Genomic DNA, 20,510 nt, shown 5'->3' on the forward strand with positions numbered 1-20,510 from the left:
TTCCTTTTCACCAAAGCTCAATTCCCTCTTGACCCACCAGTGACCCCTGATCCGGTGTGGTCCGCCTTCTCATAAAGTAAGACATTTCTTAAAGTCATTGATCAACAACAAGAAAAAGAACAGAGGCCAGTGTCTGAGGTCACGTGAACAGACCCCCTTATGTTCATCAAGGGCCTTGAAAATTCATCCTCAGATATTAGAGATTTGAACAAGGTCGGGGGGGGGGGGGCTGTACAGTAAGATCCATCTCTTTCCGTTTTTGTATTTTCTTCTTGCTTTTTTTTTTCCTTTTTTTTTTTTTTTTTTTTAAATCATCTTGATTTAATTGATTCTCTCTCTATTTCTGCAGTTGGCTCAGGCTTTGGTGCTGAGTGTGAGCAGCTCGATGAAGGAGCTGAAGAGGGTGTCCAGCCAGCTCTGGTTGGCCATGCACTGCTGCACCACTTCCTCTTGGCCTGGGTCCTCAGCTGCCTGCTCAATGGTGTTGGTCTGGAAAAAAAAGGGACGGAAACACAGACAACTGTGATGCTAAGACTCGAAACCAGGGTCTTGAGCAAAAAAGAAAGCATATACAAGCTGGCTCTGTGTAGTCTATTTATTAAGATCTGTGCTTTACCATAGAGTATATTTGAGGGAAATGCGTAAGTACCTACAAGCTGAAGCAAAATAATTCCACGCATGTTTGTTGCGACAGCTCGAGCTCAAAATTGACGGAATCTAGTCAATAAACTTGTCTAACACGACTAAAGCGCATACTGATGGTAGTAACATGCTTGCTTACCTCTTTCTTGCACTGTAAGAAGGTGTGGTATTTATAGTGATGAAGGGAGTGGTAGAGACTGTAGATCCGATATGACTCGGCAGACAGTTTAAGGTCCTAGGAGAAAGAAACGATTAAGAATTGTCAGATTCTACTACTATCAACAAACAAAACAGTCTCAAAGCTAAAGTCAGTTTTAACCTTACAGATCTGTGTAAGAAAAGAGTGAAAGGGAGCAGTTTTAGAAACTTGCAGCAGGTGTTAGAGGGGAAGCTCGAGCTGTTTTATTCCCTCTGTCACCAGTGATTCCCCCCTCACCTGTCACCCACCCTTCACTGTCGGGCTTTTAGCAGTAGTGGTTAATTTTGTCGAGGCAGTGGTTTCATTGTCTATATTTTCTGCTCCTCCTGCTGCATGACGCCAACATTTTCAACAGCTTGTACTAAAGTTTTTTTTGTCATCCTTAAGTGGTACATTTATCTCACCCAGAAACCAGACAGAATCACCGGGTCATAGGCTAAAAAGGTCCTACGATGGGTTGTAGGGGCCGCGTTAATGTATGAATATTCGAGAACTCAAAAAAATAAATAAATAAATAAAAAAAAATTTAAAATCAATTGTGAAGAGGGTATGATGCAAAAAGAGAACTCCGTAGTGAGTACACTCTTTTTTTTGACCATTAGATTTTCTTTAAATTGTAGTTAATTAAATATAAAAGGCACCCAATGACTCTTCACTCTGTAAACACTCACACACAAGCCCACCTGTGGTTTAGGCAGGGTCTTCTTGACTCTGTTGAGGGTCTTGCGGTTGTAAGCATCCCCGCTTAGCCGCACCCTCACCACTCCTGAGTCCAGGGGGTCTACAATGATCTGGGGGTAAGCATGCAGGACCTCCTGTTGAGAAAGGGGCAGAATAAGATTCAGAAACAGTCACATGGACACAGATAAGATATCTGGGGACAAAAGTAAAAACGTGCCACATTGTCAATTAACAGTGACAAAACAGCAGCCAAGCCTCACACCTGGGAAGCTGGAAAGAGCAGATGTTTGGCTTTTTTGCTGGATAAATGACTTAAATGTTTCATTTGTAATTTTCAATTAATTTTCTGTTTATTGAATCAATGTATCCACCCTATATTGACAATATAGCTTATCAGTGAATCTTGTATTGTTCTTATGGAGCACCAGTGGGCCATTTAACATTAGCCTAGATTTGTTTCCAAATATCAGCATATTTTACAGAATGAAAAAAAGAAGTGCCAATTTAAATGAAAGAAACAGAGCAATGTGACATAAAAATGGAAAATAAAATCAGAGAGGTTATTTCAGCCACGAGGGACAGAGAGAGAGGGGTGGTACTTTCAGGACAGATTACCTGGTGCTGAGAGCTCATGCTGACTCTCCTCAACAACCTCCTCTTCTGTTCACTGAGGATGCTGTCAATCTTCCTCATTGGTGGGAGGTACAGCTCATCTGGTGGCCAGTCAACGTAAAGGAAGTTTAATTAGTGATCACCCATGCAGCTGCCAGTCATTTTAATACCAAGGGCAGACTCAAAGCAGCTCTTTCTGGCTGCAGATATTTCGGCATCGTCGGGATACGTTTATTTGGATTCCAAAACCAGTAAAAAGATTCATCCAAATATGTGTGCTACAGAACTCTATAACAATTCCTCTGCTGTCCTGAGGGCAGGTTGTCCAGTGTGATGGCTTGACCTGAAACTTGGCAGCTGCTACTTGTCAGTGGTCGTGTTGTGTATTCAACCTGCCCAAACTGCACGCTGATACTTTAAGCCACTTTGGAAGCACTATTCTAAATGCCTCAATACAGCTCTTTTGATGCAGATATTGAAGCTGCAGAAAACATGCTAACAGACAGGAAGTCTGGTCAGGTAACAGACATGTTCTCACACAATACAAGCTTCATAATCTATTTCTGTCCCCTATAGGTCAGTAGATTTTTAAAGGAAGCTTTAAGTGGAACTATGCGGTGGAGGCTGTGTGTGCTGTGTGTAGTTCTCACCGTCTGTGTCCTCCAGAGCTTGGATCATGTCGGGGTCAAGGGCCGTGCTGACCAACATCTCCACATAGCTCCTGAACATCTCCCTCATGGCCCGGTTGTTCACTCCACCTTTCACTGGCACTGAGTGGGCGACAACCAGAGTTTCAAACTATCCGGAACCAACCTTTTAACATGGAATATAAATCTACCATGGTACATTTACATTTTTGCCAGATCTTAAATAACAGCTGCTTTGTTATTATGGCTTCAAGTCTGATAGAAAACTACATTAAATTGACTTCTAAAGGAAAAATGTAAGCACAAAGAATCAAAATGTCATCTCACTTTCATTCTCACTAGCTGCCTCATCCGATGAGTCTGAGTCTGATGATGAAGGTACTTCCTTCAGCCACTTCTTCCTCTTCTTGGGTGGTGGTTCTGCCTTCACTTTGGCCGGCTTGGACTTGGGTGGGCGCTCAGCCTTTTCCTTCTCCTTCCTCTCAACCGCTTTCTTCTCCTCCTTTGCTCTACCTCGTTCTGCTGCTGCAGCACGTTTCTCCAATTTCTCCTGCTGCTGCTGCACTCGCTTCTCCTTCTCCCTCTCCCTCTCATGCTCCCTCTCCCTGGCTTTGGGCACCGCAGCTGGAGCCTCCTTCTTCTCCCGTTGTTCTTTTGTTGTTGTCGCGGTTGCTGTTCTTGTCTTCTCCTTCTGTTCACGCTGGACTGGCGGAGCCACTCTCTCCTCTTTCTCCACTACCCGCGGTGGCACTTGGGTAACAGGAGGGGATGCCATTCTGGGGAGAGACTGGCGTCTGTGGCACATGAACAAATTTGTTTTAGAGATGGACATCGCTTTAGAGTTTAACAGAATCTCTCTCTCATTTTTTACACACACACATAAAATTACAAAAAAAAAATTATTATATAAATATATATAAGACATATATACTCAATATTATATATTAATAATTATTAATATAGAATATATGAAATATATAATTGAATATTTATTTGTACGAGACATTAGAGAGAAAAACGGAATGAAACTCCTTTCAGCCATTTGTATTAGCAAAGTAATTCATCACATCAGGACAGAGTTCACGCCCACAGGTGAAGGCTGGAACCTGCATGAACTGGTAAATTTAGAAGAGCTTCTCCTTCAGGCTCAGCTCAACTACCACAAAGGTCAGCATTCTAGGGTCACATCCATCCACCTCTATTTTCACTTCATCTTAACTTCACTTGTAACGAGTCCAAAAAATGGTGATGTTTAAAATATCAGTAGCCTATTTCTGTAGCTAGGGTTCAGTAAACCAAAGCCTGCCCCCACCTTCACCCACATGGTAGTGTCTCCATGTTATTTTTTGGAGCTTTTTGGACTAAGACCAACCTGGCCCCACAAATCTAAGCCTGGCCTCCAGGCACTCAACTGGAAGCTCCTCTCCCAGGCTTGACTGTAAGATGATTTCCTGGTATTCCCTTATCAGGGCAAGGTGATTTTATCCCAGCTAAATCTAGGAAGGCTTAATTCAATATGAATAGGATTTTCCTTATGGCAAATATTGGTACCTGAGAGCAGGTGTGGCTCTGCGCCAAGGTCTCCGAGAGCAGACTCTGACATAGTCCTTCTTATTGACATTCTCCAAAAACTTGACATAGATTCGCTGGTATCGCCTCTTGGCATCTCCAAAGTAGCCAAGATACTGAGAGAGACACAAATTAAACACATTTTAATATAAAATACAATAACCTTCAAATGTCCTCACTTTGACTGGTAACAATTTAGTCTGTAGGAAACTATATACAAACACAACGTACACTTAAGCATACACTACACTATACTATCTTTATCATATGCTATGACACAGCAGGCGACTGTTAGAAGTGTACAGATCAACATGACTGTTTGCAGGTGTGGTTAGATTACTAACGGCTTGAGTTGAACTCACGTTGCTTGTGGCGCAGAACTGTCTCTGCCCATCTTTGATCTCTGGACTGAACTTCTGTAGCAGGGCTTTCTGCACCCTCCAGATGGGGGGAGGCTCACGGCCCGTCTGTAGAGCCAGCTGTGGCGAAACACATGACACACAGGTCGGTATAAAATGTCTCTGTAACTTGGCAACTGCTGGAAGATTAAATTTCAACACATTTTACTTATTAGAATATCACCAATTTCTTTTCCCACATGGATTTCCCTTGGTTCTAACAATAGCTTAGATTCACGGTTTTCAGCCTGTACTGACACCTACACATCAGCATTATGATTAATGTAATGATTTAGTATTAGCTCCAATTTTTTCAGTTTTTTTGCCTCTCCACCAGAAACCAAGCAACTTTTTTCTTTTTTCTATCACAAAGTACTTTTTGATTCTTTAACAGTCAGTAACACACACACAAAACAAAACGCATTTCCACACGTTCACACACAAATACCTTGAGAGTTCGAATGTCTTCAACTCGCACCACAAACTCGTCTCTTTCTCTGAAGATGCCCTCCCCTCCGCTTTCGCTCTCATCCTCCTCACTCTCTCCAACAATGGCAGCATCTTCTTGCTTCTGGGCGAGGTGAAGGGAGGTGATTTTAGGAGCTGGGGGCTCTTCGGGAGAGGCGGGGGACTCTGGAGATGGCATGGGAGACTCCTTCTGAGTTGAAGGTGGGGGAGGGGGTGGAGAAGTCGGAGGAGGAGGAGTGGCAGGCTGAGGGATAGTAGTGGGTGGGGGTGGTGGCGGAGATGGGGATGTGGAAGCAACAGGGCTTGGAGGCTGGGAATTCTCCTGTTGTTCTTCTGCTGGAGGTAGGGGTGAGGGAAGCGAGAGGGGAGGTAGGGGGGAATGAGAGGGAGAGGAGGATGAAGCGGGAGATGGTGGGACAGAGGGAGGTTCAGGAGTTGCCGGCGCTGGAGGGATCTCGGGGAGGGGCGCTGAAAGGAAAAAGGTTATGGTCAATTTTACAGATCAGTTTACCACAATGTCAAAACAGCCACAAGAATTTAATTAAATGATTATTTTAACAAATACATCACGGTACATTTTATTAGACTAAAAATACAACAATAGCCCTGTTTGCAGGGGAAAGACATTCATTTTACTGAGCTCAGCTGCAGAAAAAACAATGTGCAAGAAAATAGGACATGAGATGAATAAAAAGCTAACTCCCAGCCTTACCATCAAACTTAGGAGCACCCAGGGTTTCCAGCTGTGGTTCTCTCTCCTCTGTCATATCACTCTCCTCATCCCCTACCATGCTTCTTTCCTCCTCATTCTCCTCCTCCTTGTTGTTCTCATTCATGTCTCCATCTTCTGGCTGGAGGACGTCAGGTTCGTTAGACTGGGGCTGAGTGTGAGGAGTATGCATGGTAGGCTGTGGGCTGAGCGTGGGTGGCTGCAGTGTGGGAGTAAGAGGGCCCTGGGTAGGCTGAGGCTGAGGCTGGGGAGGTGGAGGAGGTAGCGGGGGCTGGATGTTAGAGGTTAGCTGAGGAGTGTCATACAGAGCAGAAATGGCTGAGGAGATGCTCTTCTGGAGGTCCTGGTTCTTTCCGACTGAGTCCTCCTCATCAGAGGAGAACGAAGGCAAGGTCTCTAGGTTCCTCTTTAGCTCATCTTCCAAACGCTTGGGGCTGGGGCAGTTGCCCAGGGCCAAACCCCCATTCCCTTCACCGTCCCCGAATGGAGGTGGTGGTGGTGGAGGAGGTGGTGCAGGAGACAGTGGGCGCAGACCCCCTGATTTACAGGGTGAGGTTTCACCATTGTCAGGTTCCATTCCTGGTGAGATGTCCAAGCCTGGAGGTCTCTTCCCTGTCTTGAGGAAATCCAAGAATGAGGCAACAAAGCCAGCCTTGGACTCAGAGTCCTTCTCATCCCCCTAGAAGAAACACAAGAGAGAGACTTTCACTCAGCTCCCACAGCACAACTATCAAGCAATGAACTTGAATTTAATCCATTCAGTTTAATCTTTATGTCACTTAAGGCATTCCCTGCATAACAAGTCTAGGACATAATCCTTTAGCCTTTACCCTTTCCTCAAGCCCCTCGTCATCCATTCCTTCACCCATCATCTGGCTCTTTTGCTTGTTCTTGTCCTGACTTCTGGTGCTTTCAGTGCTGCAGGGGGGTCCTGGACTTAAACCAAGTGAGGGAGCTGAGCCCACTGAGCCGTCCGACAAAGCAGGGTCTGTGCCAGACAAAGAGTCCGTCCTCAGCAAGGCATCAGAGGAGGACAGGGTACCGATTGGTAATTTAATCTAAAATAAAAGAAAGACAACAGAAAGGTTTAAAGTAACTTTGCCTAAACATAATGATGTAGAGCACAAAAACTAGGAACACAAGATGGGAAATTATTTTAATAATTTTGGGATTTACATGACAAGACTGTTTAAACAGAGGGACTTAAACCTTACAAGTTTAAAATTAAAAAAAGACTGAGTGAGAAATTAGAGCGATGGACCAATAAACAGGAAAAAAAGCCATCGGCACGCACATGGCCATAGCAACTATGCACAAGTAACACAAACCACAAGAACTGCAGGTATTGGTTGCTTCTGCCTTCCACCACACAAGCAGACTCTTTCAAATTTAAATACAGGGTTCATATGGAAACCCACTTCTTTTATCTGTGACTTTGCAGAATCAGAATAATTATAGATATTTAAATTTCTATTTGATTTCTTTAAAAACTTATTTTTAAAAAAATGTATTTAAAACTCCCCAAGCCTATTCTGGACAGAATGCCACCGACCTTCAGAGGCGGAATGGGCTCGTGTTGCTGCTGCTGGGGCTGGTGATGGAGCTGCTGTGGCTGCTGCTGCTGATGTAGGTGATGGTGGTGCATCTGATCCTGCTCCTTTCCACTCATTTCCATGTACATATCCTCCCTCCTTCCTCCTCTACCTCGGCTTCCACGACCCCTACCTCTACCTCGTCCCTCCACACTGAATCCTCCTACTGTTGTTCCACCCATCTCCCCCATCATCCCTCTCGGAGTATATGGCTCAGGCATTGGGCGGATGCGAGGCCTGCCTCTTGGCCTAGGGGGACCCTCTCTCTTGGGTCTGGTGGGCTTTCGGCCCCTCTTTTTGGGTCCATCCTGAGGCAGAAGAGCGTGTGAACCCATAGATGAGTAGCCAGAGGTGTGGTAGAAATCAATGTCACCCATCAATGGGCTGAGAGACCCACTTCCTCCTGCCTTTCTGCAGCTGGACACCAAGTCTGGCAATAGGTCAGGGAGCCTCCGGTTGTTCAACCGGATGTCAGCTGGCTGGTCGGCTTTATCTTCATCATCTTCAAACTCATACTCTTGAGCATAACTTTTCTTAGGCAGTGTGTTGGGGTCCCGGCGCTCCTTTAACAGGTGGAAAGAGCTGGACTTGAGGAGTTTCTTGGGACGAGATGAACAGAAAATGGGAGACTGGAGGCCTCCAGAACCAGCTCCTGCGCTAGTTCCTCCAGGCCCAGAGGACATTTTAGCTCCAGAGTTGTTGGGACCAGCAGTATTAGAGCCCATACCCATAGTTGGGCCCTGGGACTGTATCAATCCTAGCTGTTCAGTGTTGACAGTGGAAGGGAGCTCGTGGGTTTTAAGGGAATCTAGATCCAGAGTCATGGTGTTGTTACTCGGTTCTTCCAGGCCATGACAGTAAGGTTCATAACCCTGATCTCCACCGTGGTGACCCATTATGTCATAGCTAGCTCCAGCACTTCCCCCAGCACCACCTGCACTCTGACCAGCTTTCATGGAATCCATTCCCTCCTGCCCAGTGTGGCTTTCGTTCATCTCCCCCTGCCCTGGTCCTGCACCTCCAGCACAGCTCGACTTGTAGTCCTCTGCACAAAACATGTCTTCCATTCCAGGAAAAAACGAGCGGTCTTCATCCTGAAGGAGGGAATCCGGGAAGCAGATCGAAGTTAGGGGTACAAAGCGATTGCTTTGTTGATTCTGGTCTGCTTTCTCCACTGGACTGACTGTGTCAAACTGGTGCTGCTCTGAGCGCTGCTGGTCCAGCTGGCTCTGCTGAGGGGTGAGCTGGGAAGAGAGTGGCTGCTGTGGGTCAGGCTGAGGCTGAGAATGGGCTGAGGCAGAAGGTGGGGGTATGTGGTGAGGGAGTGGGGGCTGCTGCTGAGGGTGGGGTTGGGTGTGAGGGTGGTGTGAGTGGGTTTGTTGGTGTTGAGAGCTGGGATGCTGCTGTTGTTGCTGCTGCTGCGGGTGGTGCTGTGTGAGGTGGTGCATGTGAGATGGAGTGGATAAGCTGATATCAGGCTCAGAGAGGAAAGAGTGGAGTTCAGAGGCTGAGTGTTGCTGTGAGTGATGGGTTTGCTGTGGCTGGTGGTGGGATGGGTGCTGCTCCTGCTGTTGCTGTCTGTGGCGCTCACTGCTACCTCCACTCCTTCCCCCGCTGCCTGCTCCACCGCGTCTGTCTTCTGCAACAGCTACGTCTGTGCTGGAGGTCTGAGAAAGGGAGCGCTCCAGCATATCCAAGGAGGAGACCACTGAGCTTTGTTTAACCTGGCTCTGCTCGTGCTGATGTGGAGGGGGCCCGTGGTTGTAGTGAGCCGCTGCCACTTCCAAAGCTTGGGACTGGAGTTGAAGCTGGAGCTGGGTGGTTTGGGACTGAGACTGCGCCTGATGTTTACTTGAGCCAAGCCTCCCACCAGCACTTTCCATTACAGCTTGCTGTTGGCTAATAGAGTGCTGCTGCTGTTGGGCATGAGAGTCCATTTTGTGGTGCTGTTGATGTTGCGAATGAGAATCAATTTTGTGGTGCTGCTGATGCTGATGGGAGTCCATCTTCTGATGCTGTTGATGCTGAGAGTGCGAGTCCATTTTTGGGTGTTGTTGATGTGGTTGGTGGGAGTCCATTTTGTGATGCTGTTGGTGTTGCCGATGAGAGTCCATTTTGTGGTGCTGCTGATGAGGCTCCAGTTTGTTGCGGGTGGTGTGGGACAGCACTGACTGGAGCAGGTGTGGAGGCTGACGGGACTGATCGGTAGGAGAGTCCATAAGGGAAGCAGCAGCTTGAGATTGGGAATGCTGTTGCTGGACTTCCGGTGTCTTCCGAGGATAAGGGATTTCAGCACGCTCCTGAGGCTTCTTTTGGAGCTCCATTTGGGTGTGGGACGGTATCTGTGAGTGAGAGGACACGTGCTGACTATGTGAGGAGTGTTGGGGGGCAAGGGAGTGTTGGGTGTATGGGTCACCCCGCCCATAGTGGACAACCGAGCCTAGGTTGTCATGGTGATGGAGGTGGGAGTGCACTTGTTCAGCGCTGCCTCTCCCTCCACTGTTCCTGCTGCTTCCAACAGACCTCTCGTTCCGTTGCTGCTGCTGTTGTTGTTGTTGTTGTTGATGGTGATGTTGTTGATGTTGCTGCTGTTGTTTCTTTAATGACATCTCCAGCTGGTTGTCCAGCCCTGAGATGGACCCTCCAGACCCTGCATTTCCTACTCCGGCAGTGGATGTGGCACTGTGGGTACGTATGACACTCTGGGGGTGGTACCTCTCCTCAGAAGTCTTACCCATGTCATAGCTCAGCCCTTTGCCTGAATCAGTAGTTGGGGGCACTGACTGGGGCTGAGGCTGTGTTTGTTGGGATGCCTGTTGGGGTTGTTGTTGAGGATGGTGATGAGCAGCCTGGGGAGCCGGACTTGCTTGGGCTTGCAGCAAGTGCTGAATCAAGAACTCATCATCGTCATCTACTTCCTCTTGGGATCTTTGAGAGCCCACTCCTAGCATGGAAGTGTCCGCCTTTGTTTTGGAGGAGGTGGAATGATAGGACTGAGGTTGGGAGCTGGGGCCTCTGGTGTCAGGGTAGCCCTGTGGGGAGGCTAGGAAGGTGGGGGAGAGAACCGAGGAAATGTATTTATTAGAGCTTGCACCTCCTGGAGATTGTGTGGGGCAGGTGGGCACTGGGGAGTGCAACCCTGGACGGATGATGCCCGAGTTGCCTGATGGAGAGGGGCTAGAATCTGGAATATGATAAGACCCTCCACCACTACCTCCTCCACCTCTCTCATTGGTCATATTATTTCCTGCTCCTCCTCCTGAGCCAGAGTTCCCACTTCCTGTGCCGCTGCTGCTTCCTCCCCCAGATGCTCCACTACCTGATGAACCACTTGATCTTAAAAGGGCAGGGGAGTGACCTGGGGCTCCATAGCCTAGTGATGGGCTTCCAGCTCCACCCAGGGAAGATGGAAGTGATCCATAAGCAGAGTCGGTGCCATATATATCAGTGGAGTATGACTGGCTTCGCCCTCCTAAACTCCCATAGCCTTTACCGGCAGCACCTGAGCTCAGGTCTTGGGCTTGTGGTGAACTGAAGCCTCCATAGGACTGAGCCAGGTGGGAAGTTGGGGGCTGATTAGGGGAATATGACTGTGTCTGTTGTTGGGGTGGCGTCTGACCAGTAAGAGCAGAAGTGGGGGTCTTCACTGGGGGAACGGGAGAACCATAGCCTGAGAGGCAGGATTTGGGAAGAGACTGGGGCGCTGAGGAAGAGGTGGCAGGGGGCTGCTGCTGCTGAGGGGCTGGGGGAGGCGGAGCTGGCTGAGGGGGTGGCTGCTGCCTGGAAGGGGCTGCGCTGGAGCTGGAGGTGGGGATAGAGTTGGAAGGATGAGCACCAGAAGTGGCAGAAGAAGAGGAGGAGGAAGAGGAAGTAGAGGAAGCAGAAGGGGGTGTGTGAGGAGTTCTTGAGGATGAAGCTGAACTGGCAGAAGAATAGCCGCTGCTGGAGCTGCTTTTGGTACCTTTCCCAGCTGAGGATGAAGATGAGGAGGAAGAGGTTGAGGAATAGGGAGGCTGAATGATTGGCCGATATTGCTCAGTGCGAGCGGTGGGTTTGTGGTCAGATGAAGGGCTCTGGTCGCCCAGTGGGCTGCAAGAAAGGCCAGCATGTCTGTGGTGGGTGGCTATCTGCTGGTACCCCGCCCCTCCACAGCTGAGGTAGTGCTGAAGGGAGTGGGCAGCAGAGGACGAGAGCTGTGACTGAGCTGGCGTGGGCCGCTGGTAGTGCTTGATAACGCTGTCCTGCCGGGGCACGGCCCGTTCCTGAGCCGAATTGGACTGGGACTGGGACTGAGGCTGGGGCTGGGCTGAAGAAAAGACTGACGCATTATACAGCTGAGAGGACTGGTCCTGGAGCTGTGATGACAGCAGGTTGAACTGGTGGGACTGCAGGTGCCTGGCAGATGACGCCTGGGCCGACGTGGCTCCCGTGGGATCCTGGCTGCCCCTGTAGGCAGCTGCGGCAGCACCCTGTGAGGACAGGAGTCTATCAAAACCCAGGCTAGACTGGGAAGGAGCCTTGATGTGTAGCAGGGGGTCATGTGGGGAGAGCAGGCCATTGGACGTGGGACTAAATGTGGGTGTGTCCTGAAGGGAAAGGGAGGCGGCAGGGAAAGAACGGCTGGAGAAGGATGCTGGATGCTGATAGGCTGAGAGAGCTGAGGAGGAGGGGAAGGAGCCAGAGCCAGGAAGGGCTCCAGAGATGAATAGTTCAGGAGGAGCAGGCGTGTGCATCGCTGTTAGGAAAAGGAAGACATATTGCACAATTACTCAGTATCCATCAAGCCATCATTTAAACTAATAAATAATGAAGTATTCAGGAGGAGTATCAACAAGTATGGTAAAAATGCTTAAATCTTATATGAAAATGCCCACATAGCAACACCACAAGAATAATAATCCAGCCAAACATTGGGAGGTTCTTTAAATGTCATGTTGACTGTTGTTCCTGTTTGAATGTCATCACAAGAGGGAACATCTAACACAGTCCCACCTGTCTGCCAGGATGGTGTGCGGAACTGGGAAAGAAGCGAGGAGGCAGAGGGCGGAGGCTGGGGACCCCGGGACTCCAGGGCTGAGATCAGATTCATGACAGAGGCATCGGGGGCAGAGGGGCTGGCGTGGTGCAGGCCAGTGTCAAAGAGCCCCGACAGACCTTTGGGAAGGAAAGACAGAACCGTGAAAATTGATTAAGAATGTAAATATTAACAGCTAGTTGTTCAGATCTGGGAGAAATCTAAAATATAATGAGATAAATGTTAAGATTTTTTAGCCTAGATTTAATCTTGTCTAAAAAATGTTATCGTTGAATCTGCTGTCACACATACAAAAGAATCTGAATCAAGATGTCAGTATTTCCTAGATTAACTATATGTACATCAACCTCTGTTCCTGAAAACAACCTTAAGACATCGGCAAACTGTATGAGAATGAATGCTGTGACTACAGGTTTTTTTTCGGAAATCTGATTTCAACATCTCGGGCTTCAACTCAATTGAGCTGTAATGTGCACATTATTCAATGACAATAATCTACCAGGGCTTGCATGGAGAGAAACAATAATTCATTGCTGGGGCCCCTTATGGTGGTGACATGGAAGGTATGACATTTATCTCACCCAAACTCCGTCCAGCTGCTCCCCAAGCCCCGCCTTGGCCAGAGCTCCCTGGGTGGTGATTGGTGGCATAGCCCTGCAGAGGGTGTGGGGTGGCGTAGGCTTGTCGGTGAAGGAGCTCAGACTCAGGGTGGGATGATCTGGAACTCCCATATACAAGACTAGGGAAGAAGGGGAGTGGGGGATTGTGAAGTGTCATTAATTTCAGAGTACATTTACATAAACCTAATCTATTCCAAAAATATGACCACTGAGAAAATTCTGTCTACGCTTGGGTCACTTTTAAAATAATAATCATTTTTAAAAATCTGACATGCAAGCAAATTGTTCTTCAATTAAAAATCCACACCTCAGATGTCAACTCATGGGTGTTCATTTGTTTGGTCTCCATATGTAACTTCATAACAGTAACCTACATGTGAAAACCAAAATCCCTGAAGAGCCTGATCTATATTTGAAATTAAGGGACAGAGAAATCTAATCAAACCTAAAATATCAGTGACAGAATTACAAACTTGGTTATTATACCAAAGTGTATTACAGTAGATGCAAGTCTGTCAAACTAGCAATATAAGTGACATGCAAAAATGATGGAATAGTTAATTTGCAATTATAATAATGGCGCCTCAGGACCCAATCAATACACGCTTTAAAAATTTACAAGCTAAACAAGCTTTTTATTTTAACGCTATTAGATTACCCAGTTGCAGAACTTGGCTTTACAAAAGGCAGATGAAATGCGTGGATGGCTGGCAAGGTAACGTGCTAGCATTTGTGCTGCTGGTAGCACCGCCTAGCAGCGGTGCACAGCAGCTGTGGGAGAAATACAGAGACTAGGCCCAAACTGCAAGGCCAGCGTTTTACGTGTAAATAAACCATGGGTGAGCAATGTGCAGATTTAGACCAATTGAAAATTACAGTTTTCTCAATTTACAACAAAGACAAACGGCCCATTTGTCTGCGACCACTGATTATGTTGATATAGCTAACAGCTGGATGGTGCAGGACGACGCAAATGCATGCTAAGTTGCATGCAAACACCAGCAAGTAGCCAAGTTTGTTTAGCCAAATATCACTTCCCACAGTGACATGGTGGGTTTTAAATATGACCAGGCAGCTACCTCTGGGTCACAGTATCACATATGTGCAGCTAAATAAGAGGCAATGATGCTTGCGTGCACAGGCCTCAAATGACTTCCATGCAACATAACGCTAGCTTTCAGGCTAACATAATGCTAAAAGACAGCTATCTTGCACAGCCCAGGCAGTTTCCATCATCACCATCTCATGAATTCATCCCCGGCCTTATTATAATTATTTTTTATTTCAGACAAACAGCAAATTGCAAGTGTGATGCAGTGGGAATCGGGCACAATTTCATTATGCAAATGAACATAAACCATCCAAAACCCACCACCAATTATCTAGATCACGACTGGGCAAAATGCATTTTAAATCTCAATTCTGAGAGTATGCCATCACCCCCACTTTAAGATATATATTTCCTGTTTTCTTTACAGTGTAACGTTGTTGAATTGCATCTTCCTGATTAATATGTATCAGTTCTTCTTGTTGATGTCTGTCAGGGGGGCTGTTGTGAGGGGGTCTGCTGCGTCTGCACTCCTCGCAGTTCCTATCAATCCAGTGAAATTATCTATCGGGGTCTGTGTCCAGGCCTGCACACAGGGAACAATAATTCCTATGGATGCTCCAGACGTCCCCCCCCCCCACCCCCAACCCCGCCAGGTCTACCTAAAACCCACGTCTGTCAATCACACTCAATTCATATCCCCAACCTTTCCTTTCTCCACCCCGCCCACCCCCACGACACGCACACTGCTCCATTCCTGTTTAGAAATATTACTATGCAACTGTTTGGATGACAATGCACTACACATTATGAAAAGGCATGACACTATTTATGAAGCCAATGGCGATAATTTGTTTACATGGGTCACACCGTGCCCGGCACAGTACCAGTGATGCATGCACATTGTCTGAATCCAATGCATACCTTGCTTTTGCCGATCTCTCGTAACTCCATCCTGCTCCTGCGCCCAAATCACCAAATCCTGTTCCCGGGTAATTTCTATCCATTTATGTGTTGTATAATGTGTGCGATGAGGACGAAAGCAACGAGAACGTCGCAGAGCAGATCACGGAAAAAAAATCCAGTCTTTCCGTTTCTCGGTTTCAGGCTATTTTTCCCGGTTTCATAAGCAAGTCCTCAGGAGTGGAAAACAGCATATTGAAAGAGAAATGGAGGGGAGGAGGAGAAAGCTGGATGAAAAAAGAGGGGGGTCTACGGGGTTATAATCCAACCACCTCCAAAAAAGCCAGTCTTTCTCCTTTTCCTACGCTTTTCACATTTATCATTTCCACGAATGGAGATTTTGTCCAAAATCAGTCTCGGTCATGATGAAGATGCGGCAGATTTGGCCGGTGATGGACGAATTGCTGATAAACATTTGATTTGAATGCGTCCTTTTTCACCGACTCTCCTCCCCCTTTCTTTGGGCTAGTTTTTGCTACGGTGCTAGCACTATAAAGGATTGCAATCGTCAGGCCACGTTGGTAGCAACCATTCCCCACAGACGAGCAAAGAAATCCCCAATTTCAAAATCGTTTCTTTTTTTTTTTTTTCTTTGCATGCAAATGGTTCCCACCCCCCTCCGGAGCAGAGCTGTGGGCTAGCAGCAGAAGCTAGCTGTCATTAACGACGCATCAAAATAAAACAGGGCTGCTTTAATTTCCCCAAATGCTCGCTCCTCGTATTTCTGCTTTCTTTGGTCGTTCAAGTAAAAGCGACGACGAGTTTGCCCGCGCCGGGAAAAAATATAACCAGAGTACGAAAAATCTTAAAAAACGAACGAGGAAGTGTAAAGAAAGCAGGCCGCGTTTTAATATTTTTTTTACTCATTTTCCTCCGGAGACGCCATTTTTGAAGGCGGCTGGCCGCTGTCCGTCCTCCCTCTCCCCCTCTCTATCTCGCCGCTGAGACTCATTCAGTGTCTGCGGTGACCTCCATTCACCGGCCCCTCAGTCTTCCAGCAAGCCCTGCATGCTTTTCCACGTTTTCATCTAATTGTTAGGCTAATTATTACTTTAGACTACATTTTCCACGAAGAGAAAATATTCAGCCGTTTGTCTTAAACGCCGCGATTGGCTGGGACGCATTCGAGTGCAGAATATTTCCAGTAATAACCGGGTTCATATAGGCCTTCCGCAGTCACTTTGCAAATTCACATCCAAATTGTGCAGCCTGTTTGAGAGACAGTCACATTTCCTGCCTCCAGTCAGATGCTCAGTTAATTAAATAGGGCTGCAGTTTGTCTATGATCAGTGGCATGCAAATACGGGGTATTTTTTTTTTATATTTGCCACAGTTCTTAAAGATACCAAGACTTGTTTAGGCCTTTTCCCCTCCTAATTCTCATAATTTGGAGAACCTGTCTGTCAGACCCCATGTGCATTTAATTTGTACGCCAGCAGATGGCACTCTGGGTTATATGGTCATTATAAAGGAGGAGGGATGACTGGGAGCTGAAGCTGGGAGATGCTTTGCTCTTGTTCATATTTCACATTTTTGGTGTTAGACTGTAGATCTGATCAGGGTTTTCTGAGACGCTGTAATTGGCGTAACCATCGTATTAACCGTAGTCATTATCTCCGTCAGGTAAGATAAGGTAATAGAAGGGCCGAAATAGGTTAACAGGCATTGGCTAGTTAGTGTTGCTGAATGTAAATGCGTTCCCTTTTGTTTACAGGTAATAATAATGCACACATTCTAGAGGCTCGTTTGTCCAGGATTCATTATTGTGTGTATACGAGTATTTGCTGCTCTCTAGTGGTAGGCTTCAAATGTGCAACCACAACCCTGTAAACACTTGACAGCAGCAGTTGCTGCAACATTTTATTAATTTGAATTGTGTACTTTTTGAGGCACTGTGTCATATGTGCAAAACATGGGATACAAAGTGTCTAAATATAAAATGCACAGGGGACACATCTTGTACCTCTTTATTGTGCTGATTAAAAAATTCAAAAACACTTGATTTTTGCATCTCTACATCACTCACTTATTTTCCCTGTGCCATAATGAATGAGATGTAATTTTAGAAAATAAAATGCTGCAGTGACATATCATATTTTGTTTGATTGAGGAAGACTTGCTCAAAAATTTAAATTTAAAATCCACCAAGGTTAACTTTAACACATAGGTTAACTTTATATATCATTTGCCAAATTATTTTACATTTTATTTAATAAAAATGGGATTGACATCTGAAAAAACTGATATTTATAATCATTAGACCTTGATGACCCATAAATATCAATAAACTCTATATTCTAAGAATTGGTCTTACCTAGGGTGTTGGGAGTATCTCAGTGTTGAAGAGAATTAATGTCTGTGCTACAAATATATAGGAAATATCTCAAGAAATCAATGTGACCAATTTTTTTTTCTCATTTTCAGTTGAATTTATAATATAATCATGAAATACCATGGAGTACATGTGGTCATTGTTCTGAATTGCTGTCATTTCTTCTAACTTTGCTTAGTTGCTGGTGCTAAATATGATGGAAGATAAAACATTTTTTTGTATTTTACTATGTTCAGAAAAAACTATTTCATATGCCTTGACAGTTGTACAATTATAATTATAATATATTGTTAAGATTTATTTATTTATGTTTTTATTTATCCAACAGTAAAAAGCTATATCCATGTAAATGAACTAGCAGATGTGCTCTGCAAAGGTTTGTCGTTGTATAAGGAAAAACCTTTGACGGTGGGACAAGAAGTTAGTTTAGTAAACCCCAAAATGAAAGGTTGTTTCTCAAATGTATGATCTGTTAGAACTACACACTCTGGTCAGGATGAATTCAAAATAAGAAACAAATCTTTGTCCCTGTGGGGATTAACATCACTCATGCTACCGCCATCTGCTTATATTTTGTATATTTAAAAGCATCAAAATTATCGATTATTTCTAGAATATTAGTTGCATCTTTTCTGACGTCATGCTCAATGCTAGTTCAACATTTTATTGGTTAAACAAATGCCACAACTATCAGCTTGACCTCTTGAGCCAACAATACCTTCTAAAACAAACTCAGGCTCCCCAGTCTCTTTTCAGGGAGAAGCCCTCTGCCAGCTCCCCTGTAGTGAGTATTTTAGATGCACTATGAGGCCTTTGTAATGCATAATACTTGACTCAAAAGGCCATCCATCTGCATAGTCATTGGAAGGAGAATAAAACAAAAGACAGGAATTAAGGAACTCTCAAATTACTTAAATTATGTTGCTTGATGAACATAAATGGGACAGAAAAACGAAGAGAAACGGGCGAAGACGCAAAATGTAAACATGTAATAAATAGTAAAACTAGTCTTGAGTAATATCTTGCATGTGATAATTTTTTCTCATCAGATCCCCTTGACTTCTACTTTTCTCAAGCTTATCATACAGTCACTGTGCATGCTCCCCCCTCCCTCCCTGCTCTGTCTGTCCCTCCATCTCTGTTACCAATCTGTAACCATACTTGACTGCAACCCTTGCAGCAGCACACCTCCACAAACTGCAGCTCGCTGCTGTCAAAATGCCAGATTATTTCGAAGCTGTGCCAGCATCATGCCAGGTAATCAAAGAGGACGTTGACAAATGGTGAGTTCTGACAGGAATAATGTACCATTGTAGATGCTAAAAATGGTATTTACACAAATGTACGTGTACATTCAAAATCTGAAATGAGTAATTACATTTTCTCTGGCCAATGTGATAGTCTTTGCACTTACAGAATGTCTTTGTATAACTCTGTGCCCTCAAGGACTATTCATTAACTGTGTTTGGGTTTCAGTTAAATACTAGTCACATTCCATTAAATCCTTTTGGCCATTCACAGTCATCGCTTACTGAGTTCTGTGCATGTCTTCCAATGTATTCATATTAACTTCTCATCTGGGCTCAACATGTACGAGCGCCTGCGGGGAGATCACTAACTCTAAATGGGGTTCAAGTAGAACACTTGGTCACAACTTTAGGTAAATCCACTCTACATCACAGGACGGAGGGAAACGACATTTACAGGGGGCCCTTACGCTAACGTGAGACGTCTTGAGAAGCGTAAATAGACCTGAGGTTTAAAATTAGGCTTCCACATGTGTGACCTATTGCAGAGGACCAGCACATTCCAGGCTGCCGGTTCGTGTTACGTGCGCGCAAGGAGCGACAGCCGTTTGGTGCGTGCCCACGTGCAGCGGTGATTAGTGGCAGTGGAGCTGCTGTACAGATTACTCGCTCGTGCTCTCGCGCTGCACCGAGTGCAGATAAAAGCAGCTGTGGAGGTTCGGGTTGAAATGCATACATATTGAAATAATCCCCTGGGTGCACATGTAGATTAAATTTAGAGTAAATTTAGAGATATTCCCTATGTGTTATTATACTGATGTCTCCACATTTACATAAAGCAATTTGCACAATTTTAACCGAAACGCTGTTATATGTCAAAGGGGATAACCCAGCTGTATGTGGAGAGAGTGCTAAGATTGTTTCATAAATCTGGCTTTGTGTTTCAGTGTCAGAGAGAAGGGAGTGGAGCACTGTAAAGATCTGATAGATGCCTTCCAGGCCTGTGTAAAAACCCTGTCTGAGGGATCATAACACATCAGGAAAATACATCTTAATAAAATGTAAGTTCACACAAATAACTACAAACTACTATCACTGTTTTTTCCCCTGTATAAAGAGTAAAAAAACAACAATAAAACAAAGGTCATGTGGTCTTGCACAGATAGTCAGTGCTTGTAAACCAGAATAACAGTCTCTAAAAGCTACAAAACCATCAACTGTGGTGCTAATCAGGCACTGACAAACAGGCAAACACAAAGACATGATGTCAAAACTCATTAAATGATACTCTTTGTGCACGATTTCTTGCAGTTAATACTGTGGTGATTCTTTGGGTTTTATTCTATTTAAAAGCTATATTCTTGACATTTTGTCACATATCTTTACTGGTTTGGCTAGCAGATAACCAAGAATGCCATCAGTGAGTTTATTAGGAGATAAACGCTGAGGCTTATGGAGGATCATTTTAACTAGAATTAGACTAAAATTAAAAAGGGAAATGAAAATTGAAGGAGGAAATGGAAAATAAACAAGTATTATGAACTTTCCTAACTCTGACAAATCCCATGTGGTTCTATTCCATATTTTTATTTTACATAATTCTGCAGAAACTATAGCGTGAATATACCTTTGACGCCGCATTGTATTGTATTGCATCATATAGCATCTGCATGATTTGAATCACATAATTCTGCTTCTTTTCCATCTTTTTTTTTTTTTGATCACAG

At 45.3% G+C, this 20,510-nt stretch overlaps 1 protein-coding gene across 1 annotated transcript; it reads right to left on the minus strand.

The window, feature by feature from the left end:
• Window positions 1-321: 321 nt before the first annotated feature.
• prr12a (proline rich 12a) lies at window positions 322-16,591 on the minus strand. Its single transcript, XM_040134949.1, has 15 exons — window positions 15,166-16,591; window positions 13,155-13,312; window positions 12,531-12,692; window positions 7,499-12,273; window positions 6,777-7,004; window positions 5,929-6,625; window positions 5,197-5,684; window positions 4,713-4,829; window positions 4,333-4,466; window positions 3,109-3,575; window positions 2,785-2,904; window positions 2,138-2,235; window positions 1,525-1,656; window positions 782-877; window positions 322-489 (listed from the first exon to the last, which is right to left on the minus strand). Exons 1-15 carry the CDS (start codon window positions 15,246-15,248, stop codon window positions 355-357), a joined length of 7,890 nt encoding a protein of 2,629 aa, XP_039990883.1. The 5' UTR covers window positions 15,249-16,591; the 3' UTR covers window positions 322-354.
• Window positions 16,592-20,510: the final 3,919 nt, after the last annotated feature.

This window comes from Xiphias gladius, chromosome 9 (genome assembly GCF_016859285.1).
Source record: "Xiphias gladius isolate SHS-SW01 ecotype Sanya breed wild chromosome 9, ASM1685928v1, whole genome shotgun sequence".
NCBI lineage: Eukaryota > Metazoa > Chordata > Actinopteri > Istiophoriformes > Xiphiidae > Xiphias > Xiphias gladius.